This window comes from Jaculus jaculus, chromosome 3 (assembly GCF_020740685.1).
Source record: "Jaculus jaculus isolate mJacJac1 chromosome 3, mJacJac1.mat.Y.cur, whole genome shotgun sequence".
Lineage (NCBI taxonomy): Eukaryota > Metazoa > Chordata > Mammalia > Rodentia > Dipodidae > Jaculus > Jaculus jaculus.
In genome coordinates, this window is record NC_059104.1 from 85787312 (window position 1) to 85812712 (window position 25401).

The 25401-nt window shown below is 48.8% G+C and overlaps 1 protein-coding gene across 7 annotated transcripts in view; it reads left to right on the plus strand.

Moving 5' to 3' along the window:
* The window catches only part of Kirrel3 (kirre like nephrin family adhesion molecule 3), a 615828-nt gene extending 592591 nt beyond the window's left edge, over nt 1-23237 (plus strand). For 2 of the 7 annotated variants that reach the window (XM_045145243.1, XM_045145245.1), the window contains exons 9-17: nt 140-267; nt 1935-2061; nt 5650-5750; nt 8965-9163; nt 10578-10613; nt 13939-14121; nt 15640-15749; nt 20654-20740; nt 21744-23237. In XM_045145243.1, coding sequence (XP_045001178.1) covers nt 140-267; nt 1935-2061; nt 5650-5750; nt 8965-9163; nt 10578-10613; nt 13939-14121; nt 15640-15749; nt 20654-20740; nt 21744-22187 — 1415 coding nt within the window. In that variant the 3' untranslated portion in view covers nt 22188-23237. Of the gene's footprint in view, nt 1-139; nt 268-1934; nt 2062-5649; nt 5751-8964; nt 9164-10577; nt 10614-13938; nt 14122-15639; nt 15750-16072; nt 16330-20653; nt 20741-21743 lie in introns of those variants that run through there. The other 5 variants (XM_004665474.2, XM_045145244.1, XM_045145247.1 and 2 more) reach the window with 5 other exon arrangements.
* The last annotated feature ends 2164 nt before the right edge of the window (nt 23238-25401 follow it).

The window sequence follows — 25401 nt, forward strand, 5'->3', positions numbered from 1 at the left end:
ATGGACCGAGGCAGCTAAGCACTCAGCTGCCCACCTCCTTGCTCCAGTCAGGGGGGAGAAAAAGAAGGCAGTAGCAAGGGTCAGCGGAACTTCCCAGCCCATCTGAACCTATCTATCTCTTCGTTCCTCCCTGTCACAGTTGGTCCCCGCATCACCTCAGAGCCTCAGTCCCTGCTGGTGGATCTGGGCTCTGATGCAGTCTTCAGTTGTGCCTGGATCGGCAACCCATCTTTGACCATCGTGTGGATGAAGCGGGGCTCTGGTGTGGTGAGTCTGCAATCTAGGTTCCAGGGTCTTCTAGTAAAGGTGGGGGATAGGGCTGGGGAGACATCTTAGTAGTTAAGGCATTGGTTTTCAAAGCCTAAGGACACAAGTTTAATTCCCCTGTATCCATGTAAGCCAGGTGCACGTGGTGGCGCATGCATCTGGAGTTTGTTTGCAGTGGATAGAGGCCCTTGTATGCCCATTCTCTGTCATAAATAAATTAATCAAACTTAAAAAGAAGAAAGAAAGGTGGGAGATAGTGGAGCAAGTTACCTTCTCACTGCTATATTAGAGTCAGCCTCTGGAATAAGCCAAAGAGTTCCAGAAAGAGGAGCTGGAACCCAGAAGCCATCTCACTCAGAACACATTTGACCTTTGCAACTTGCTCAGAGAGTTCTCCAATATGGGGGCAGGGAAGTGCTTGAAAGGCGTTTAACTTCCACCAGATAAAGTTAACCTTAGCCTTGGTGCTACGCTTTCTGAGTAGGCAGAATAACTGACCTTTGGGTAGCGTGCAATGGGCAGGATGCTGCACTATCCCAGGAGGTGTTGTCAGGGCTAGACGGATAAGGAAATTGAGCTTCTGAGGCGGTCAGTGACAAGACTAGTCCCTTTCAGTACCCAGGTCTGCTTTCTTGTCATCAAGCTGTCTTCCAAAGGGATATAGAAAATGACTTAGCAAGTACTGCTCCAGGGAACCCTCCAAGTTCAGCTGTAGGATAACTGTATCCATGACCAGCTGGGAGTCAGAAGGTCAGCATCCCCTCCTCATATGAGGAAGCCTGGGTCCAGTTAGGGATCCTCACGCCCCTGTCTCCACCATGCACTGCCCCTCAGGCCTGCTCCTCTGCTCAGCAAGAGTGGTACTCAGCCTCTCCCTCCTCTCATTCCCATCTCAGTCTTTATGGAGATGCTACAATCTTGGGTAGTATGAATGTATGGCCCCATAGACTCAGGTGTTTTTGATTAAGAATTTAGCTTGGCCAGGCATGGTGGCGCACACCTTGAATCCCAGCACTCAGGAGGCAGAAGGAGGATGAGTACATGTACGCCATGAGTACAAAGCCACCCTGAGACTACATAGTGAATTCCAGGTCAGCCTGGACACGTGTGAGACCCTACCTCGAAAAACAAAAACAAAAACAAAAAAAAAAAAAAGAATTTAACTTGTAACTTGGGTCTCCAACAGCCCTGTTGGAGGAGGTGTCACTGGGGCAGATTTTGGAGTCCAGCCCTAAGGTGTGTTTGGGAGAGCTATTTGAGCTCTGGCTTTCTGGTGTTGGTGTTGCTGGCTGTTTGATGGTGTCTCTCTGCTTGGATCTATAGAAGTGAGTGATCTGGGGCTGGAGGGATGGCTTAGTGGTTAAGGTAATTGCCTGGAAAGCCAAAGACCCAGGTTCAATTCCCCAGGACCCATGTAAGGGAGTTTGTTTGCAGCAGCTACAGGCCCTATCACACACATTCTCTCTCCCTCTCTCAAGTAGCATAAAATAATTTTTTAAAAAAGAAGTGAGCAAGCTTCTTCCACCATTGATGGTATCCCCTAGACTTGTAAGCCTGGAATAAACCCCTTCCTCCCATAAGCTGTGTCTGGTTGGAAGCTGACTGCCAAATTGGAGGGAGTTTCCCCTCCTCCAAATACTGTGTCTAACCCTCTCTCACCCTTCTAGGTCCTAAGCAATGAAAAGACCCTGACCCTCAAATCCGTCCGCCAGGAAGATGCCGGGAAGTATGTATGCAGGGCTGTAGTGCCCAGGGTAGGAGCTGGAGAGCGAGAGGTGACCCTCACTGTCAATGGTAAGACCCCCAGTGAGGGTTCGTGGGGTGAGTGGAAGGGGAAAGACCCAAGGCATCTTGGTACCAGGCAATATCCCAAAGGGGTGGTCACTGGCTAACCTAGCAGTATGTCTGCCTCATGAAGTCTCTGGCAGAAGCCAGGCTAGAAGTAAAGGAAGGCTAGAGAGTTTATGGACCCTTCCTCCTTTTCATTACCTGCAAAAGGACCTTAGTGGTAGCTGATAAATTTTATCTTAGCCAAGAAAAGTGGCTCAGAGGTCTTATGTGACCATCTCCCCTTTTGACACTTTGATGGCTCATGGGGAGTTTAAGAGTGCACCTCCCTTTTCTTGTGGTCAGTTTCTTCCCATTGCAACAGTGCTGCTCAAATGGAGCATCCCCAGGGACCAAGCTTTCAGGGTTGTCCTGAGGTCAGGGAATGTGTTATCATACACAGTGAAAGCAACCACAGCAGGAAAGTGTTCATATGGGAGTTAATTGATGACTGATCCATGAAACACTCAAGGGAGGGAAGGCAGACCAGATCTGGATGCTAGGATAGAGGCAGTCATGGAGAAGTTGGGCCCAGCTTGGCCCAAACCCAAGAAGGCTGTGACACCAGGCTGGAAATCTCAAAGTCCCTGTGCTGTGTGCACTTGGCTGTGGTCAGAAACCAGAGCTGTTGGTTTTTGAGGGTGAGAGATGCTACGGCCTGACTCCTCTGTGCTGTGCATGCCAGCGGCCACAGTCAACCTCAAATCCAAGCCTTAAGTGCCCTGCCCATGTGGAAGAGCGTCAGTGTCCTGGTTCCAAAGCAGGGTCAAAAGGGGAAAGTTTTGGAAATGAACTGCTTCTCAACCCAGGAGGCCACCCCTGACATCTATTCTCCTTTGCTAAAAAACAAATCCAGCCTGGCCCCTCCTCAGCACCCCTTTTCTGTTCCCACTAGCCAGTTCCTCTGGCTCCAAGTTGGCCTATTACTCTCTCCCCCAGGGGGGCAGCTGCCACAGAGGGAAGGTCATCTATCCACACCAGGTGGCATTCACCAACCACCTACCCCGAGCAAAGCCCCGACTCCCAAGCTCGCCTGCCTTTCCTGTGTGTCCCCAGAATGCCACCAATAAATTGGCACTGCAGGGCTAAAAATAACAGCATCTGCGCCTCCATATATCCATGGCAACACCGGCTGCAGTCTTTTCCTGCCGCCCTGTGTCTGACACTGGGCTCAGAACACCAGGCCACAGTGAAACCGGCACCCCTCCCCATTGCCCACTCTGGGAGCCAAGCTGCTGAGCCTGCTGTCAGCCATGACCCGCAGACAAGCCAGGGACCCTTGGATACACATGTACCCTCCAGGGTCCCCATGCCTGAAGCTGTTAACTGAGCATCCCGGTTTCTGGGGAAAAAGGTTGGGTAAGGAGGGGCTGACATTTTGCTATCACTTTCAGACATTCAGGAGTTCCCCAATGGGAATTTAAAGGGATTTCTTGGGGAGAGAAGCCTCTCTCTGCCTCCAGGACACACACATGCCTTGGAGAGATGTTCCTCTGGAAGGGCTCACCAGCCTGGGCTCTGGTGTCTACCCGGAGTTTAATCTTTCATCCCCTTCTTTGCCTGTCCTCTTTCCTCAGGTTGCCAGGCAGAGAAAAATGCTGAAGGGATCAGGAAAAGAGAAGGAAACTGCCCTCTATTTATTTATTCTATATCTAAGGTTGCTTCATACTCAAGGGACCGGGAGGGGAGGAGAGGGGCTCGGATGAAGTGACCCAGAGGTAGGAGCCTGCCAGCCCCTCCAGGGGGACAGTGCTGCCTGCCTGCCCTGCCTGAACCTCGAGGCCAGGTGGTGGAGTGGTAAAGACAGAAGCCTGGACATCCTGAATGAAACCATCTCCATCACTACCAACCCCTACTATGAGTGACAGCCAGTCCAGAGACCTGTGGGGGATTAACTGGCACTGTTGTTACCTGTACTGGCTCAAAGCAGGCACCTACAGGAAAGGAAAGATGGCTGCTCCCAGCTGCCAACTGGCTCTGCCAGCCCTGTTTCCTTCATCCTGGATTTTGCTTTCTTTTAAGGAGCCCGTAAAGGCATATTCATTTGTTGACAGCTTTTACAGTCTTATAACCCCTTAGGGGAATTCCTAGTTCCCAGGAAATGTTTTGTGGCATCATCTCACTTTAGTCCAGAGCAAAGCAAAGCACCATTCAGGCTCCTGGAATACAGAGCCCTGTGGCCTGGGACCACAGGCTGCTTAAAGCAGAAGGACTTCATAGGGCAGACAGGACTGTGATCACCCCTAACACCATCTGAGGACAGGCCCTTACCTTGAGTTCTTCCCAGGTGCTGAGCACCAGTAGAGCCATTTGCATTCTAAACTCAGAAGCCATCTCTCCCAATACCTTTATTCCCCTTGGCTGAGAGCTACTCTTAGAAATGCAAATCTGTTTTAATTAAGGTGGCTAATAAACAGCAATTATGTTTGCAGCAATTTTTGTTTTGTTCTGAGCATAATTTCACCTGCTTGTTCTCCAGATCTGCTGCTCTCTAGCTGCCTTTCCTCTGTTCGCAACCTAAGTACCAACTGTCACCTCAGGGATGGGGGAGAGGCCACCGAGGTTTCTATCCCTCCTCTCAACTATCCTCCCCAGTCAGGAAGTTAGCTGAGCTTGTGGCTAAATTAGCTACTCCTCTCTGCTTTACTGCCTGATGGGTTGGGTGTCACACAAGAAAAACTTAGGTTAGATCAGCAACAAAACTGGGAAGGATATACTATGGGACACGCTTGTATTCCCGGTGGAATCTCTTGGCTGTCCAATGTGGCAAATGAGCAGCTGACACCCATAAACACCTCTCCATGCCCCCCACCCCAAACACACAGACTAGAAAGGACAATATTGAGGTCAATTGTGGAAAGGATATGGACAGTAATATTGAGCTGTGGTTTCACCTGGGCTGCCTGGGTATGTGTGTGGAGACAGAGATAATGAACTACGGGATCTCTGGAGACCTATACAGGATTAAGGCTATGAACGTGGCTGGCACATTCTACCTATACAGGGTGAGTCCTGCCCTTGATGGAAGAACAGCACCATTCTTTTTCTCCCGACTTGGCTTTGTGGAGGATACCAAGTTTGTTGGATGTTTCTTAGGCAAGCTCACCCTCTACTGGAAATCTGAGAAATGGCTTGAGCTCCAACAGATGGGCAAGGCGGGATGACATTCTGTGTACTGTCTTCCTTCACCCTGGCACCTGCCCCCATTCTCTTCCCGGGCTCACCATCTCCTTTGCAAAGCATTCCTCATCTGCCAGATAAAATTATTTTCTCTCCTCTGAAGTCAGTTAGCACTTTATCTGTGCCGCTCCTATGGTATGAATGCTCACCACCGTTTATTACTATTATTTATGTCTTCTGGGGATTCTGACATGGAACATTCGCTCATGATCCCTGAGAGGTTTATGACTGAACACCTAATTTTTCTTTGGGTCCCCTTCCTCACACTCTGCCTTACACCTCTGTAAATGTTTTCTGGCTGTTTGGATTAATGGATACACTCTGAACCCAACGAAGAGGGGGATCTGTCCTAACGTGATATCCTCTCCCCAACAGGGCCCCCCATCATCTCCAGCACGCAGACCCAGCATGCCCTCCACGGTGAGAAAGGCCAGATCAAGTGCTTCATCCGGAGCACGCCACCACCTGACCGCATTGTGAGTGCTCCAGGGAGGGCGGGTGGGCAGCAAGGGTTCTGGTGGTGCCCCCATTCTAGTAGCCAGTGGATACCTTTGCCAATAGTCAGGCATTTGGTCAGTAGGTGCATGCCTTGGACCCTCCTCCCCTTCATGGGGAAAATGATAGCAGCCTGTGTCTCACGAATACATCCTGAAGACAAAATAGCAGGCAGCCTTCTGTCCCGGAACAGGCGTGTCCTAGGGTGCGTCAGCCGCCAAGTGTCAGCGTTAATGATTCTGACCCAATTCTGCATCCTGGGAGCAGAGGGACAAGTTAGGGCAGCAGAGGGGAAGAACAAACACTTCCTTCCCTTTCCTGGGCTCAAGGCCAGTCTGGTAAAATCATAAACCAAGTGCAGTTTGCTACTGACAAAAAAAGAGGACTTCCAAGTCCTCTTTCTAAAGCAAGTCCACTTTCTAAAGCAAGTCTGCCCTTGATGTCCAGGGGTGCTCTGTGCTGTCCAGCAAGATAATTCCCTGAACTGATCACTCTTCTTCCCCTAGCCCCTTAGTCTTGCAGGGTAGCTCAGGTACCCTCCAAAATCTGTCCTTCCCCTACTTTGACTTTTTTTTTTGAGGTAGGATCTCACTCTAGCCCAGGCTGACCTGGAATTCACTATGTAGTCTCAGGATGGCCTCGAACTCATGGAAATCCTCCTACCTCTGCCTCCCGAGTGCTAATATTAAAGGCATGCACCCCCGTGCCCGGCTGACATTTTCATTTTTTTAAACAGAGGGTTATGCACCCCTAATCCACCTGATACAGGTGGCTATATGGGTGTAAACAATAAAATGGGAGAATTTTATAGCACTATTGAGGGTAAGGTGTTAATCCCCAGCACCCAGGACAGTCCGTGTGAAGACCATCCAGGTGCCAGCTCCATAGGGCAGCAGTGCTGGGAGGCTATGCCTGGGCTGGGCATTGCACAAATGAGAGCCTGTATGTGCCCGAGACATCAGGCTGTGCAATAGGAGCTGAGCTCAGTGAACTAAGACACTGTCAAGCAATCATTGCTGCTACACATACTTGCAGGCATCTGGTTCACCTTGCTATCTGAAAGACTCACACAAGATTGCATATATAACTAATACCCATGCCTCCCTGTTCACTCTTTAATTTTTTAAATTACAAATGTAACACATGGGCTAAAGAGATAGCTCAGTCTGTAAAGTGCTTGCCTTGTAAGCATGAGGACCTGAGTGTGATCACCAGAACCCACATTTAAAAAGCCAAGCATGCAGGCGTAGGGGCACATGCCTTTAATCCCAGCACTTAGCTGAGGTAGAAAGATTGCCATGAGTTCAAGGCCACCCTGAGACTACAGTAATGAGTTTCAGGTCAGCCAGGGCTAAAGTGAGACCCTACCTTGAAAAACCAAAAAAAATGAAAAATAAAAGCCAAGAATGGTGGTATACATTTGTAATCCCAGCACTGGGTAGGCAGAGATGGCAGGATCCCTGGGGCTTATAGGCCAACCAGTGTAGCCTCCTTGTCCACTTCCAGGCCAGTGAGAGACTCTGTCTGAAATTAAAAAACAGTAGGCTATACCTGAGGAATGACACTGGAGTATAACCTTGTGTCCTCTCATGAACACACACATGTTCATGTGTACCCACACACATATACACACAATAATAATGATAATAATCATGAGCATAACACCTGGCCATTGTAAAGGATTCCATTCAATTAGTCCTGTGCCCTTTTATAACACCGTTCCCTTCGTAGATATCTATCCCCAGTTTAGGGGTTCTCACTATGTTCCATGGAGTGTGTGGCAGTGTCTGGAGACCTTTGTGTGGTTCCAGTGTGAGCGCTGGTACAATCGCTGAGCAAAGCCAAGGGGACTCCAAACAGCCCTCCATGCCCAGCTCAGCCCACAGCCTGGATGCATCTTGCCCAGAATAAGGGGAGCCCAGTTCTTGCTTGTACTTCTGGGTACTGCTATGGTCCCATGCATACAGGGCCAGGGTGTGTGCATGGCTGATGCACGGAAGGTTGTGAAAATGACTCTCAAATGAAGATGACATGTGCAAGACTAAGCATACCCTTAAGCCACAAAACCAGCCTGGCCAATGTGCCATTGACTTCAGACTCACTGAGGACAAACCTCAGTACTATAGAGCACCTGCAAGGAGGCCTGGATGGTGGTCACATGGAGGACCAGACTGCTGTCACCAGGTGTCCCTTTTTGCCTGAACATGTTCCAAGTGCAGATCCATATAGGGCCCCTTGTTACAAAAAAAAGTGTCTCCATGTGACCTGTGAGTGTGTATGTATACACATGAGTTAGTGTAGTGTGTGTACATGCAATGTGTGTGATATGTATGGTTCATGTATACATGTCATTATGTGTTTGTGGTGCACATATGTCATGATGTATGTGCATATTATGGTGTTTATACTGTGTTGTGCTGATGTACTGTAGTATGTTATGGTGTATGTGTACATGTGCTTGAAGTGTACATGTGTGCAGTGTGTGGGGCATGGTATGTGTCTCTGCTTATATGCATGCTTGTATAGTGTACGTGTGAAGTGATGTGACGTATGTGTGGTGTAGCAAGTATATGGAATGATGTTTACTTGTGCTTTTGTATGCACACATTCTATGTGCATTGTATGATGAGGTGTGATGTATGCATACCTCTGAATACATTTGTGTGTGCCATATACACTTGTATATTAATGTGGTAGATAAGGGGTGTCTGTGTATATACCTGTGCCCATGTTGCAATGTATGTTGTGCATATATTCACACATATGTGAAATGTATTGCACATGTGTGCTTATGCTCCTAGTATGTGGTATAGCATATTGGGCTTATGTACTTATGCATACATGTGTTGGTATGTTTGTTGTCATGAGTGTTTACATGTGTTTTGGAATGTACATTGTGGGTATGTTTGTAGTATATGGTTGTGCATAATCAGTGTGTACACGTGGCAGTATGTGGTGTGGTATTCATGTGCCATGTGTGTGGATATATGTTCGTGTAGGTTGTGTTTATGCATGTGATGTGTGTGTGTTTAGATTTGTAGTCTGTGTTTTGTGGGTGGGGTACCTGTGTGTACACATGCTGGTGGTCTGTATGTACACATGCAGTGATTGTGAATGTGAATCTGGCTTGTGTTAGCATCCAGGGCAGGGAGGTGACACCAAGGCCCTAACATGGGCTCTCCTAACACTTGGCAGGCCTGGTCCTGGAAGGAGAACGTACTGGAGTCAGGGACGTCAGGGCGCTACACAGTGGAGACAGTCAGCACCGAGGAGGGCGTCATTTCCACCCTGACTATCAGCAACATCGTGCGGGCTGACTTCCAGACCATCTACAACTGCACGGCCTGGAACAGCTTTGGCTCGGACACGGAGATCATCCGGCTCAAGGAGCAAGGTGAGGGCACCCAGGGAACCAGAGGCATGCAGGTGGGTCCCAGCACAAGGTGCAGTGTTCTTTCCTACTGTTGCATGGCCTCTTCTGGCTCCTTTCCACAGAAAGGGACACTCGCCTCCAGCAGCGAGTAAGAGGGAAACAAAAACTCAGAATGGCAGCCTTGGAGGCTAGTCATTCAGACGAGGGTGCCAGAGGGAGCTGGGCTCATGGCTGTGATAAGCACTCAGTAGCTGCCAAAGGCCCTCACTTCCACCAATTCCACCCTCTCCCGTGGCCCCTGACCTGATGCCCAAGTGCCCTTGGGGGGTTGTGCCTGGGTGGAGCATAGGCATGTAGAGCCCAGGTCCCAGGGATGGGTCCAAACTAAAGCGGAGGGCCAGCACTGCCTATCTTGCTCTGATTGCTAGTGTGTGAGGGTGGGGTGGGGCCCAGGCCACATGGAGCCTCCAGGAGAGACATCTGGACCACTGTGTTCTAGGGGAGATACCGACCAGAGAGCAGTCAGGTTAGAGAGGAAGCTCACTCCATGATGGCCTCATGTACCCCACTGCTACAGCTTCTGGTCAGACAGAATTCACTCCCAGCCAGGCACGGCAGTGCGTGTCTATACACGCTTGTACTCTCAGCTGTACAGTAGCCTGGGAGAATGATCACTTGACCCCACAAGTCCAAGATCAGCCTGTACAATGTGGCAAGATTGCATCTCAAAAAAAAAAAAAGAAAGAAAAGAAAAAAAAGAAAGAAAGAAAGAAAAGAAGAGAAAGAAAGAAAGAAAGAAACCAAAAACCAGCCCCAGTCACTGCTCTGGCTCAGACTACCAGTAACAGGACCCTAGAAGTGAGCAGCTAATCTAAAGACTCTCCCATAGCTCATAGCCAGTAGCATGCCAGGTCCTGAAATGGGCCAGAGATATTACCCTTGGCCTTGGAGGTTCCAGGGGCCTGGGCCTCGGGCCTCAGTAGATTATGCAGTGGTGGTGATCCCGCCTACAGATCGAATCTCTCAGCGTCACCTAACCCATCTTCCCTAATAGGTGCTGCTTTGCATACGCTTTGCACATATTTTGCATAACGTCATCTACACATCATCCAACCCCTCCTGGCCTCCTGTTGCCGACCATCCTTGTCTTCCCCTCAGTGCCTCCACCTCGTGCCCTCCTTTGATGTTACCATCCACCACAAAACCCCTTCCCAGGCTTGACTTCTCTCTCTGTCCTCACCCCTTCTGGAGTGACAAGTCAGGCTGAATGAACTCCCAAATTCAAATGGGAGAGCCTAGATTTATGAGGTGGTCCCAGAAACATGATGGAGAAGAGAGCCCTGTCCCCTCATCCCTCCAGGTGGCCAAACCCTCATCCCACCTCACCCTGGCCAGCCAGGCCCTGGCTATGGACGCTTGCTTTATTTCCAAACAGGTTCGGAAATGAAGTCTGGAGCCGGGCTGGAAGCAGGTATGGAAGGAGCCGATGAGAACTGCCCGGGATGGTGGGAGGGATTCTTGGCTAGTGTGGGAGGGGATGTAAAAGGGGGCAGGGAGGCTGCTAAGTTATCTGTCCCTCCCCCATGTCAAGTGCTGAGTACAGTCAGAGCAGCAGGCCAGGGGCTCCTAGCCAGCTGGCATCCAGGGACCACAGTCACCTGCCTGGTGCCAAAGCCCAGGGCTCCTTCTTCCCCAGGACCTTGCTCTTGCTCCTCCATCCCTTCCACGCCTTGTCTACAGATGTCCTGGCTCCTGCCCTCTCCCTGGCCTCCCTCCACTGCCAGCCCTCCCTGACTCTGCTCTTCAGCACCATCATCAGCTCCACCACTGTTTCCCAGGAGCCTGGCACCTGCTCCATCCATGCTTGCTGGCTCTCCACATCCTCTGCCACCCCATGTCCCCCATGGAAACACCATCTCATCTCCAGGCTACTGCCCCCACAAGGGACCTGCAGCAGAGTGGTCATCAGGCTCCTTGGGTTATTTGCTCTGTCTAGACGATTGTTCCCTCTGAACCCGCAGGCAGAAAACCAGAGGAAGGCAGCAGGACATAGCCAATCAAATTCTACAGGGTTGGCCAAGGACTTGAGGGTCATCTGTCCCAGTTTTCTGTCTGCATTGGTGCCTGGCACATATCACTCCCATGAATGAGCTCCACAGACAGCCCACATCCATCTCCCCCTAAACACAAATCCAAGGCACAACCAGCCCACAGGGGCCCATGTAGTCCACTCAGAAGTAGAGTTAGCCGCCCTTACAGTCTGGGTGCTGAGGGGCACTGCCTCCCTCCTGTCCCCATTGTGTGTGACTGTTCACACTCCTCTAGAGCTCCTCCACTCCTTCCTCCCCTGGTGGCTGAGAGTCCTCGTGTCCAGTCCCCTTCCATGGATGAACAGGAGGCTAAGCAAAACTCTCTGTCCCGCAATCCTTCTCAGGAGACAGAGCTGCTCTGAATAAAAACAAGGTGACCTAGGTTACATCTTGGGAAGCCAAGAAAGGAGATTTGCTGGGACCTGGTGAGAGATCCTACTTGGGGGTCACCTGCCTTCACAGCCTCTTTCTCAAAAGTCTGTAACTGCCCACCTCCTCAGAGAATATTTTCCAACCAGGATCCTCCCCCATCCCATTCAAAGAAATGTGGAGTCACAGGATACCAGTCAGAAGGGACTCAGTACTGCTGATACAGTTCTCCAGGTTTTATACATATAGGTCATGAAAAGTTGAGCCCTGGGGATATTAGGCTGCTATTATGCTTTGGCTAAGATGAGCTGAGACCACCTCTGGGTTTTTCCTAGCAAACTTACTAGGAATCCAAGGAGAGAAAAGAACAGAGCACAGAACCAACGAGCTGCCAGAGCAGGTTTCCTTTCCTAGTAAAATTTAACAAGAAGCATGTTTATCAAAGCCTGGTCAACTCCTCAGTTCTGATTTCTGAGGCCAACTCCCACACCTCCCTTATTTCAATCATTTGATATTTGCCATTCCCTCCTCCTCCTGGTCACTACTTCTGTCACCTCTACAGTGGTCTCAGCCATCAATAGGTATGTAGTAAGAATTAATGTGCAGGTCCTGGGGTGGCAAGGCACTAGCTTTGTTGGGTGGGCATCCTCCCTCCTCCCTACACCTTCTCCAAGCAGCACCTTGGGGACCAGGACTTCAGGTTGTTTTTATTTCTCTATAGAAAACAACAAGGGTCCAGAGTGGTAGAGAATTTGCTTAGTGTAAATGGTGCCCTTTCACCCCCAGCACTGGAAAGAAAAAAAGAGAAAAGAATAATCATAGGTGAACAACAGCCCCAAACTTATTTTCATGTCGCTGAGCAGAAGCTTGGGTTTTAAAATGCATTTCTTTTGCTATTTGCTACAGTCCTTCCTTCTCACATGCAAACAGGAGCAAACCTTTGGACAGGGATGGGTGCCTAGCTCTGTGTCAAGACCTTTCTCCACATTCCTTCTAAACTAATCTATTTAATCTAATCTCCACCACAAATTTCTAATCACACTATTATTATGCCATTTTATAGATAAGAGAGAGAAGGTTGCTTGGGAGAAGTGTTAGAGCCAGGACTCAATCAGGCAGCAATCTGGGTCTTACAGAGCATGTCACATTTGGAAGAGGCCATGCAACAGAGTGCTAAAAGCAGTAGAGTCATAGGGAAAAGAAGACCTAGATTTACCCTGGATCATACACAGTGGCAACTACATGTCCTTTACCAATTCATTTGACTTCTCCCATCCATGTATTCACCAGACCGGACCCTGCTTAGCTTCCAAGATCAGACAAGATAGAGTGCATTTAGGGTGGTATGGCTGTAGATTCATTGAACTTCTCTAAACCCAAGTGTGTCTTTTTGTAAAATGGGAGTCTTGGATTCAGTAGGCCCTAAGGTCACTCTGCCCCAACATTTTGTAATTCTATTCCTGATGGACCTACTTAGAGCCTAAAATCATGTGCTCAGGACTCGTATGCAACCAGGGCTTTCTGGTAGTACATTCTCCCTTCCCCACATCATCACCTCCCATCCAAACCTCCTCAGCAAGGGCAGGAGACAGACTAGAAAAACAGCAGGGCAAAGAATTCTGAGCCCCTCTGGCTGGGACAGGTGCTGGATATTCAGAGGGGTGGCCTCCAAAGGGAAGGAGTGGGACAAGGGGGTCAATGAAATAAAAGGGACCTTTCTCCTTAGCTAAGGTGGTGGTGGGGGAGCTATGATCACTCTCTACTGGCTCTGGAGACAAGGCTACATAGGGGCCACAAGTTTTGACTGCCAGAACACCTGAGGGGGAGCTGCCTCAGACCCAAAGACCTAAAGGACTGGTAGTCTGCATGCATCTTCCATGTACCAGGGAAAGGGCAGTAAGTAAAGCAAGGACTGGACAAATAAGGGCAGTGACCATCGAAAACTCTAGACTCAACAGCCACACTATGATTGGGTCCTTTGTTTAATGCTAAAGAGAGCTTAATTATACCAGCCTTGCCCCCCATCTCTGGTGTTCCTCTCCCCTGACACTCTACAGTCTATTCCAGCATCTTCCCCTTCCCCCAGTCCTTCATACCCTTTTCCACCACCAATTGTCTTCCATCTAATTTCCATAGTCCCAGCCAGAACTGATACCTGTTGGATTCTGTCTGTGCCTGCCCAGGACCCCCCTAGGCAGCATTCCCAAGAAGGGCCCACATGGCAGTGGTCTGGCCTCAGCTTGGCAGGGGCTGTACTCCAGAGGACTGGGTGGGATCCTAGGGGGGCAGTAGGCTATCCCCCATCCCTCATCAGCCATGTTTGTTTTTCTTCCACAGAGTCTGTGCCAATGGCCGTCATCATTGGGGTGGCCGTAGGAGCTGGTGTGGCCTTCCTCGTCCTAATGGCAACCATTGTGGCCTTCTGCTGTGCCCGCTCCCAGAGAAGTACGGGAGGGAGACCCGGGATCTCAGGGAGGGGGACAGAGAAAAAGGCCAGGCTTAGACTTCCCCGGAGAGCAAGTAAGCAGGTGTATAATGAATAGGGGCCCTAACAGTGCTATGAGCTCCTGGGGCAGGGATGGGTCTGACGTATCATTATTTGTCTTGAGGGTGTCTGGCACCAAGTGGGCACTCCACTGAGGCTGAATTGGACTCAACTAGCTTCCATCCAGCAGGGTAGACCACCGGCAGTTTGGGTTGAACATATAACGCTCTTGTTGTGTGTGTATAGAGACTTGGGGAAAAGAGATGGTTTGACCTTTTTTCTTCAAAGGCTGTGAATTTAACCTAAAACTCAGGTCACCCCTATAGAGGACAAAAGCATATGAGCACACAAAATCATATGGTCCTAAGCAGACTTTTAATTAAGGAAAGCATGTGTAGCTAGGGCTTTTGTATTGGGCTCAGCCCTGGAATTACATGTGATTGGCAGGTGCAAGGAAAAGGTAGGATGACAGAGTACAGTGAATGTACAGGAGATGAAATTTTCTAGCCCCTCCTCTTCTACCACGTGACCCTAGGGAAGCCACATCCATTCCAACTATCACTTTCCTCATCTGTGATATTATGTATATATACTGGCTGACATGGCTTTTTGACCTCTTCCAGCTCTGAGCTTCTAGGAACAGAGTATGCAAAATGATTGACCAAAACAAGTCAGCTCCCTTGAGCACCAGGCAGCCTTCATGTGCTAGAAGGAAGCCAGTAGCTCCCCTGACATTTTCTCCACTCTCAGTAAAGCAGCCTTAGCCCCTAAGAACAACTTCAACAACATGATCTCAGGTCTCAGGATCTCCCTTGCTGCCTCTCAGTGGAAATTGTAGGGGAACATATTTCAGCAAGGATTTTCTAACAAGCTATTCCTATAGAATATAAAGTTTCCATTATGGAAGTAGTAACAAGGAAGCTAGATGTGTGCTCTGGTGGGAGGGGGGGCCATAAGACCTTAAGGTCCTTTAGAACACTAAGATTTATGGATCTATGCATGGAGGGCTCAAAGCCTGGCAGAGGAGATCAGATACAACTTCTAGAAAGAAGTAGGGCCTCAGGATGAAAAAAGCCTAGCTTAACCAGGTGGAGAGGAGGAGCTGGGCATGGTGGCACACGCTTTTAATCTCAGCACTCGGGCGGCAGAAGTAGGACGATGGCCATGAGTTTGAGGCCACCCTGGGACTACATAGTTAATGCCAGGTCAGCCAGGACCAGAGCGAGACCCTACCTTGGAGAAAAAAAAAAAAGGTGGAGAGAAGGATAAAGACAGCCTTTCCAGCCTCAGGAGATGTTGAAGTGCCTGTAACAAGGAGCCATGCAGTAGTATGGCCAGCCTCTGAGGTCCACCTGACCCATAGCAGATCTCTACAGAGGTTCTATGGATGGGTGGACTGATGAAGCTGCTGAGGTCAGGGGCTGAGGGGAGGGTAAACCATGGTGGGGAAGGGGGAGGTGACCCCTCAGCAGAGGGCTATGGGGTAGTTGACATTTCACAACTTCAGATGAGACCTGAATTTTGTTGCCTACACTTTCCTATTTTATGACCAGATCTAAAAGGTGTTGTGTCAGCTAAAAATGATATCCGAGTGGAGATTGTGCACAAGGAGCCTGCTTCTGGTCGGGAGGCTGAAGAGCACCCCACCATCAAGCAGCTGATGGTAAGAATCCTGCTCTTGCCCTGCCCCATCCTGGGACCAGAGGCTTCTTGATGCCCTCCATCCTCATGAGAGACAGAGCATCAGGATGCCCTCCTGCCCCACAGTGGGCCAGGTACACACTCAGCCAATAAGCCTGTGTGTGGCTGCTATGCTGTGGTTAGTGATATGGGAGACTCAGACACATCTACAGTGCAGTCCCCGCCCTCTGAGAACTTGGCCACAGAGTAGGGAGAGAGCCGGGCTTAAATCACTGTGTGGCTACCTGTAATCAAAAATTATACTCAGGACCTTCTTCTCCCTTACCCCACCTCCACATCAAATAGTCTGCAAGATACACAGGTTCCTCCCTGGGAAATGAATGTCCACCAGAAGCAAACACAAACCTTCTCTAACAACACCAAGCCTACGTACGCCTCCTCTTCCTGATTCCCCTTCATGGAGCAGAATCTACCCAGATGTCTCAACAGAAGACTAGACAACTATACTGTATAAGAAACTTCAAGTGCATACTATACTGTGGTGCTAATATGTTGGGACAGTGACAAAATAGCAAGAAATAAAAAAACATGGACTTCTGTGAGCCTCAGTGACCTCATCTATGAAAGGGGTATGAAAGCTGTAATATACAGGGCCATGTTCAAGTTTACAGAAGTAGCCACCTGAGGACCTTGTAGCCCATGGGGCATTATATAGTTAGCCCTTGACATCTGTAAGGGATTTGGGTCCAGGACTCCTGAGTAATACCAAAATTGATGATGTATAAGTCTCTATGTAAAATGAAATGGCATCCTCCCATATACTAGTTTAAATCATCACTAGTTAAAATACCTAATACAATGTAAATGCTATGTGAAGAGTTGCTATACTGATGTTTAAGGATTAATGATGAGAAAAAAAATCTGTACCTGTCCAACATAGGGACAATTTCTTCTCCGAAATATTTTAAGGTCCATAGCTGATTGAATCTACAGTGCAGAGCTCTAGGATGCAAAGGGTCGCCCACAGAAGCTCAGTGAGAGTGCACTATTCACTGTTGCTCTAAAAGCACCCACTAGGTGGGGAGCAACTGCTGACAGATTCCTCCTTGGCAAGAAACTGACATATGTTTGCTAAAGGGAACTTTGCTTCCGCTAGCTCACTGATTTTAGGGATTGTCGATTCTACTTCCAAAAGTATCTCAAATATGTGTCCCTCCTCTCCTCCACTGTCACTCCTTTTGTTTGTTTGTTTAAGGTAGGGTCTCACTTTAGCCCAGGATGACCTGGAACTCACTCTGTAGTTCCAAGATGGCCTTGAACTCACAGTGCTCCTTCTACCTGGGATTCAAGGCGTGTACCACCACACCTAGCTCAGTGTCACTTCTTTTATTGTTTTAAGCATATATTTAAAATATTTCATTTATTTGAGAGAGAGAGAGATAGCAAGCAAGCAAGCGAGCATACCAGGGCCTCCAGCCTCTGCAAACAAACTTCAGACACATGAGCCACCTTGTGCATCTTGCTTGACATGGGAACGGGGGAATCAAACCTTTGATTTTTTTTTTTAAAGCCTTTGGCTTTGCCAGGAAGCACCTTAACCACTAAGCCATCTCTCCAGCCCATCACTGTCATGCCTTTATCTCAGGTAACCAGTGAACCTCTGAACCATTGCAGCAGCCACTTAATTCTTAGCATTGGCCACTTCTCTTAGTCCATTGTCCAGGACCCACAAAATGGGCCCTCTTAAACATAAATTTGAGAGCAGTGTGGTACCCTGTAATCCCAGGAGACTGAGACAGGTGGATCTATGTGAGTTTGGGCCAGGTTAGACTACTTCATGAGTCACTATCTCAAAATTAGTAAAATAAATTACAAATCTGAACCTGTAACTGCCCTACTTAAAAAGTCCCTCTGTGGGGCTGGAGAGATGGCTTAGCAGTTAAGCACTTGCCTGTGAAGCCAAAGGACCACGGTTCGAGGCTCAATTCCCCAGGACCCACGTTAGCCAGATGCACAAGGGGGCGCATGCATCTGGAGTTCGTTTGCAGGGCTGAAGCCCTGGCATGCCCATTCTCTCTCTCTCTCTCTCTCTCTCTCTCTCTCTGCCTCTTTCTCACTTTGTCTGTCGCTCTCAAGTAAATTTAAAAAAAAAAAAGTAATTAAAAAAAATTAATTTAAAAAAGTCCCTCTGTGGCACCCATGTCAGCCAGATAAAGTCCAGCTGCCCAGTATGTAACCAGGCTCTTAACTGCAAGACAGCTGCCAACCTTTCCAGTTCCATCTTCTGGCCATTTGCCTCTGGCTTTCCAGACAAACAAACAGCTGGTGATTCCTTGCCTTGGAGTCCTTTCTACCTCGAAGGCTTGGGCACTTTTGTTGACTCTTGCCTTGAATTTCACATTCTCCAGTAAAAATCAGCTCAAATAAAGTCTAGTGTGATGGCTCATGCCTGTAATCACAGCATAAGGGAGGCAGAAGTAGGAGGACCCACTGAAAGTCTAAGGCCAGTCTGGTCTACATATCGAGTTCCAGGCCTGGTAGGGTTACACAGAAAAAAAAAATAATAATCAATTCAAATGTCAAATGTCAGCTCCAATAATTTGCCCTGGTACACTGTGTTCCCTTCTCCATACACTGGTGGAGGACTTTCTGCTCCTCCACAACAGTGAACATAAGCCTCCTTCGTACTCTACCGTTCTAATGACAGGAAGTCTCCCCATCATCCCAGAGCATGGCAAGGGTTGAGGTCATGTTCCTGACTCTAGCTCTTCTACGTCTCCTGGGGCCTACTACCATAATGGCAGAGTGTTTAACTTCACAAGGAGGGAAACCACAGCCCAAACCGGAGAAGGAGTCATGGTACCTGTGCTTCCTTCATCTCTAACAGGCCCTTAAATTCCCTTCCAATTCCTTTCACCTCAGATAATGCCTCACCTTCAGGAAGTAGGGCATGGGTGTCACCCAAATTTTGGGGCAGAGAAAAAGGGACTTGCCTCTGTGGCTATCTTCCCCTTGGGGAGGCCTTCATTTACCCTACACTTAGGCTTAGGAGTTGAATCTGGTGGGGAAACAGAACAACAATCCAGACGCAGCCATAACATTTACTGGAAAATGAAAAGGGGGGAAAGCAGTAATATTAGTGAGGGAGTAGCAGGATGGAAGCACTTTGGTTCTTTGGGGCTCCAAGACAAGGAAAACGAAATGCAAGAAAGAAGAAACATCCTGCTTGAAGAGCAATTGAAGCCTGGCCTAAAGTGTTTCACAGCTGAAGGGATGCATGGAGGCGTCTGTGTGTTGCAGGTGATGCACTGCTGTGGTTATACTGATTATTTTGCACATCTACCCTGTGCTATGGGAGCTTTGTGCTGATCTTTCAATGACTGAGTGCTGAGCCACTCCATTCACTCATTCAGTCAGTCAGTCATCCATCCATCCATCCATTCATTCATTCCATATAAGCATAACATCTGAAATTGTCCTAATGCATCCATCAAGCCTGTGCTGGGCTATAGCCAGTAAAATAATTAATATATCCCATTCCACAGCATTTTGGTCAGTGACTTTGCAAGGCCTTGGGCTGGTGTGGTGGGGACTCAAAGAGAGCAAGATCCTCTCTCTCAGGCATTTTGACATGTGTTAAGAAAGATAATCTTCCAGTGCATTGGAATCAATGCTGTAAAAAGTAGATGAGACTCATTGTGTGAATCAGCTTTCTGTTGCTGACAATATCAACTTTAAAAGAGGAATGAAGCCAGGCATTGTGGTTCATACTTGTAATCCAAGCACTCTGGAGGCTGAGTCAAGAGGATGCTACAAGTTTATGTCAGCCTGCGCTACAGAGTGAGACCCTACCTTAAAATAAATAAATAGGGGCTGGAGAGATGGCTTAGCAGTTAAGCACTTGCCTGTGAAGCCTATGGACCCCGGTTCGAGGCTTGTTTTCCCAGGACCCACGTTAGCCAGATGCACAAGGGGCACACACATCTGGAATTCGTTTGCAGTGGCTGGAGGCCCTGGCATGCCCATTCTTTCTCTCTCTCTGCATCTTTCTCATTCTGTCGCTCTCAAATAAATAAATAAAAATGAACAAAAATATTTAAAAATAAATAAATAAATGTTAAACAAGAAAAGTTTCTCTTGGCTTGTGGTTTTGGGGGTTTTGGTCCATGGACTTGGCCCTATTGCTTTTGAACCTCTGTGAAGGCAGACTGTCATAGCAGACACATGTGACAGACTGCTTACCTTATGGTGATCAGGAGGCAAGAAGAAGGTAAAAGAGGGGTCAGAATCCCAGTGACTCCTTCTAAGGGCACACCTACAGTGCCCTAACACCCTTCCACTAGGCTTTACCTCCTAAAGGCTATACTGCCTCCCAACAGCTCCACATTCTGGAGACCAAGCCTTCAGCACATGGTTCTAGGGGCGGGTATTTTAGACCCAAACCATAGCCCCCATGCTGGCAGAATCTCCTTTGCGATTCCTTCTCAAGCCTTTCATTAAGTCCTGGCCCTGCTTGATGGACTGTCCTAAAGAGTCCAACCTATGCCCAGTGGTTGATACTCTGTCATTATTCATCTCCAAGTCCATCTCCCTAGTGAACAAAGCTGTATCTTAATCTGTGTGTTCCTGGCCCCTAACTTAGCATGGTGCCTGGCCAGAACTTTCATATACTCAAGATGCCTGGAAATGACATCCTAGCCCAGCAGAAGTTCTCGGACACAAGCCAGTGTTTCCTCCTGTCTCTCTTTTCTCTCTGTCTTGGGATGGGGCTTCCAGAAACTGCAGAGATCATGAATCTCATCCTAACTCTTTCACATGCCTTTTTCAGTTCAGGCAGTGTGGGGATATATATGGCAATCTTCTCCTTGGAGGAGGTAGAGTTGAGCCCACTTTCTTTCCACTGAGTAGCAATGTTTTGGGTTGTAGATGGACCGAGGTGAATTCCAACAAGACTCAGTTCTGAAGCAGCTTGAGGTCCTCAAAGAAGAGGAGAAGGAGTTTCAGAACCTAAAGGTATGGCAAACCACAGGCTATAAGATGTACTCATTGGGTCTGGACTGCAGCGTTAAGGACCCTAGTCTCAATGCATATGAAGAACCACAGAGGGCAGAAGCAAAGGCCCAAGGCCAGCCTAGTACCTATCTAAGAAGGACACCCCCCTTCTGAGAGTACCTAATCTCCTTACCCCAACACCAAGAAACTGAATTGAATTCACACAATTTTCCTTCCTTTTGGCCTTGTAACAACCAGATATAAAATTCACCGTTTGTTTTATTTTTAAAAATATTTTTATTTATTATTTGAGGACTGGAGAGATTGCTTAGTGGTTAAGGTACTTGCCTGCAAAGCCTAAGGGCCCATGTTTGACTCTCCAGATCCCAAGTAAGCCAGACACACAAGATGGCACATACATTTGGAGCGTGACTGCAGTAGCTAGAGGCCCTGGCATGCCAATTCTTCCTGTCTTTTGCTGTCTCTCTCATAAACATAAAAAATAAAAATTACAAAAGTATTTATTTGTTTGAGAGGAAAAATAGAAAAAAGCAGACCAAAAGAGAATATGGGCACACCAGAGCCTCTTGCCACTGCAAACTCTAGTCACATGTGTCATTTTGTGTATCTGGCTTTACATGGGTACTGGGGAATCAAACCCAGGCCATAAGACTTTGCAGGCAAGCACCTTTAACCCCTGAGCCATCTTTACAGCTCTCATTACTCATGTTCTAACAACCACAGAAAAACATTTAAAGGTTGTTTTTGTTTTTCAAATGACTTTGTCCTACCCTGGTCAGGAGTACCTTGACCTTTCTCTCCATCCTTTGGACCCTTGCAAGCCCCTCCCTGGCACTCTTGCCACCCTACAAGATCCTGTTCATGAATGTGGCCTCCACTCCTCTCCAGTTGTTCTCTTCCTCCTCTCTGGCCTTGTGTGAGGTAGGAGGACTGGTCAGCTTGGACTCCTGCCATATCCCATTAGAACTCCCTGGTGAAGTCTCTCTTGCTCTTGCCCTCCCAGGACCCCACCAATGGCTACTACAGTGTCAACACCTTCAAAGAGCATCATTCGACCCCAACCATCTCCTTGTCCAGCTGTCAGCCAGATCTGCGTCCTACGGGCAAACAGCGTGTGCCCACAGGCATGTCCTTCACCAACATCTACAGCACCCTGAGCGGCCAGAGCCGCCTCTACGACTATGGGCAGAGGTTTGTGTTGGGCATGGGCAGCTCATCCATAGAGCTGTGTGAGCGGGAGTTCCAGAGGGGCTCCCTCAGCGACAGCAGCTCCTTCCTGGACACACAGTGTGACAGCAGCGTCAGCAGCAGCGGCAAGCAGGATGGCTACGTGCAGTTCGACAAGGCCAGCAAGGCCTCCGCCTCCTCTTCCCACCACTCCCAGTCCTCTTCCCAGAACTCCGACCCCAGTCGACCCCTGCAGCGGCGGATGCAGACTCACGTCTGAGGGCCCTGCACTGTGGCGGGGGCAGGCCAGGGAAGAGGGCAGGGCATATTCTCATTCTCCAAGGATCAGAGCTACTTTGGAGAGGACCCTAGAAGTGGCCACCTCCAACATGGCCTCTGAGCACCTCTGCTAACACCTTCCTCCGAAGCTCTGATCAAGCACAAATCTGGTCCCCAGCTGTGGTGTACCAGAGGCGGGCAGGTGGGAAACAGGAAGCAGCTGAGTGCAGTGCTCACAGCTGGACACTTCTGTCCCCATCCCCTCCCTGGAGGCCCTCGACCACCTACTCCCCCCACAGGCACTAGTGGCAGCTATAACTTTGCTCTCATGAAACTGCCGTCCACTCTCCTGTCTCCCCGTGCTGCCCTGTAAGCCATCCTGGGTGCCTGTGCTCCTTAAGAGCCCTAAAAGAAGGGGGGTTCTGCCCAGCATCAAGCTGTTCCACAGACTCCAGCTTCCCCACTGGGCAAGGCCCATGTTTTGGAAGCTGAAGAATTAACCCTGGCCAAAGGAGCACCTATCCGCCTGGAAGCCCACCCCCATTTGTTTGGTGTTTTGTGTCCATTTCTTGCAGTTCTGATCTTGGACTTGATGCATCTGAACTTGGAGGTGGGACTGGCCCATCAGAGCCTGGTGTCCTCAGGGCCAAGAAAGGGGAGGAGGGACAGCGTCAACACCTAGGGAGTACCTTGCCCAATACACCTGTCACCAGGCAGTGCAATCCAGGGCCTTCCCTCTCCCCCATGCTTTGTGTACACCCCTCCTCCCCACAGCACAATCAGCTAATATAAGGAGTGTGAGAATTTCTCTGGTCAGAATTTGTTGAGCAGTCACTGAAGAGTATTTCCTGAGGTAGGGTGAGGGGCAGGGTGTCTGAGGGGACTGGAGGATAGGTCTCTCTAAGAGGATGAGCCAGACCTTCTCGAGTGATGGGGAAGATGATCATACTGTTTCCAGCAGACTGGACTGTACGCAAGAGGGAGAGTTTTTCTGCACCTCCTCCTCCCGTAGCTCCCTACCTGAGAATAAATGTTAGGGCCATTCCTCCAACCATTCTGTTCTTTGTTTCTGGAGAGGGACAGGTATGTTTTGGGAACCTAGGGCTCTTTGCCCTCCTTCACTTCAATCTTCCCAGACAGAGAAGGCCATTGTTGGGGCTGGTTGTGGTTGCAGTAGGACTTACAGTTTGCCTCTCCTCTGTGGACGGGCTCCACCCCATCCATCTCTTGCCAGTGCAGCTGAGACAACATGACCACATTGGACACTGGCCAGGTCATTCTAGCCTTTTCTCTTACCAATATTCTGCAGGGGAAGTACCCTACACTCTTAACACTCAAATATGGGACGCAAGTAATGGCCTAAGGATGAGTGGGAAGCTAGATGCGCCCATGGAGGACACTATGGACAATCAGTGGCAAGCACATGTGCTAGCACAGGAGTGGGCTTCAAATGGAACTCCAAGAAACCCAAGTTGTCTCCCAGGCGTGAAGGTCATCTTTGGCTTTGGCCCTTTTTCCTGCAGCCTTACTGGAGGTTCTTACCCATGGTGGGAGCCCTCACGACCAACTTGCTTCTTCCTACATACCTGCTCCTTGTGTGGCTTCAGCCCCAGCCCCTCTGCCTCACCTTCACAGCTTCTCCATTCCAAGAAACTTTCTGCTTCAAGCATACTTCCTATTGCTTCAAACTCTCAGCCAGGCGTGGTGGTTCACGCCTTTATCCCAGCCCTGGGGAGGCAGAGAATTTGAGGCCACCCAGAGACTACATAGTGAATTCCAGGTTAGCCTGAGCTACAGTGAAACCCTACCTCAAAAAAAATCTCACAATTCCTGATACCTTTCTTTTTAGCCCCTAAGCCTGAGAGCAGAAACCAATCAGAAATAAAAGCATCCACCCCAAGCCCACACCCTGCTCCTGGTGTCATTCTGGCTTGGCATAGCCCCCAGGACTGTTGGCATCTGCCCTCTCTACATTCATTTCAACATGGTCTTCCTCCTGCCTTATGCTTGACATTTGCAGCTGAGAACACGAAGCCATGATCATTTGCAAGATGCCTTGGTGTGCTAAAATAAGAAAGATGTGACTAAGAGAATTAGTCCATTATTTCTCCTGGTCTTCCTCAACATTGAGATGGGAGGACAAGCTGCTTTGTAACCCTTCCCACAGCTTGTCTTGCCCTTGGCCCTTGCCACACACATAACTAATAGGGAGAAGTGTCCATTCTTTCCTGGTCTTGGAGTTTCAGTAGAATAATCAAAAGAGGGAAAACTGTGCCATGGAACAGAATGAACATGTTTCCCTCCTGAGCTTTGGCACTCCCAGAATAAGAATGTGTACTATTGTGAGAATGAAAACACCAGGGTAAGCACCCACAATCAGAGCAGGCTGTACAATGCACAAGCACAGCAAGAACCACATAAGAAACAGGAGCTCATGAATGGGGCCATTGTGAGAGAGCACAGCAAGGAGGGGCAAAGTTAGGGTGAACTGGCAAATACAGTGTGGACAAGGCTTCCTCACTTCAGGTTTGGGGAACTCTAGGCCACTGAAAAGGAGTCTAAGCTGCACTATGTGCACCCCTCACTTAGTTGTTTCCAGCACTGCTGGCTTCTTCCACAGAGTAGCAGTAAAGAAAAGCTATGAAGGGCTGGAGAGATGGCTTAGCAGTTAAGGCACTTGCCTGCAAAGCCAAAAGGACCTATGTAAGCCAGATAGACAAGGCGGCACATGTGTCTGGCATTTGTTTGCAGTGGCTGGAGGCCCTGGCATGCCCATTCTCTCTCTCATAAATAAATAAATAAATAAATAAATAAATAAATAAATAAATAAATAAAAAGAAAAGCCATGACATGGAATGGATGTTGGAAGCCCTGAATTCCCCTATAGGCATCTTTTTTTGTTTTTAAGAGACAGAGGCAATAGAGAGGTGGTGGGGGGTGAGAGTTGAGAATGGGTGCGCCAGGGTTTCCAGCCATTGCAAACAAACCCCAGATACATGCACCACCATGTGCATTTGGCTTACATGAATACTGGGGAACTGAACTTGAGTCCTTAGGTTTCCCAGGCAAGCACCCTAACTGCTACGCCATCTCTCCAGCCCTATAGGTGTTTTCACACACAAAGAAACAAATATTCTACATTTGTAATCTTACTGAATCTTCAGTTTTGTGGAGTGTTGCCATGTCATACAGATGTGGGGGCATGGATTCAAGAA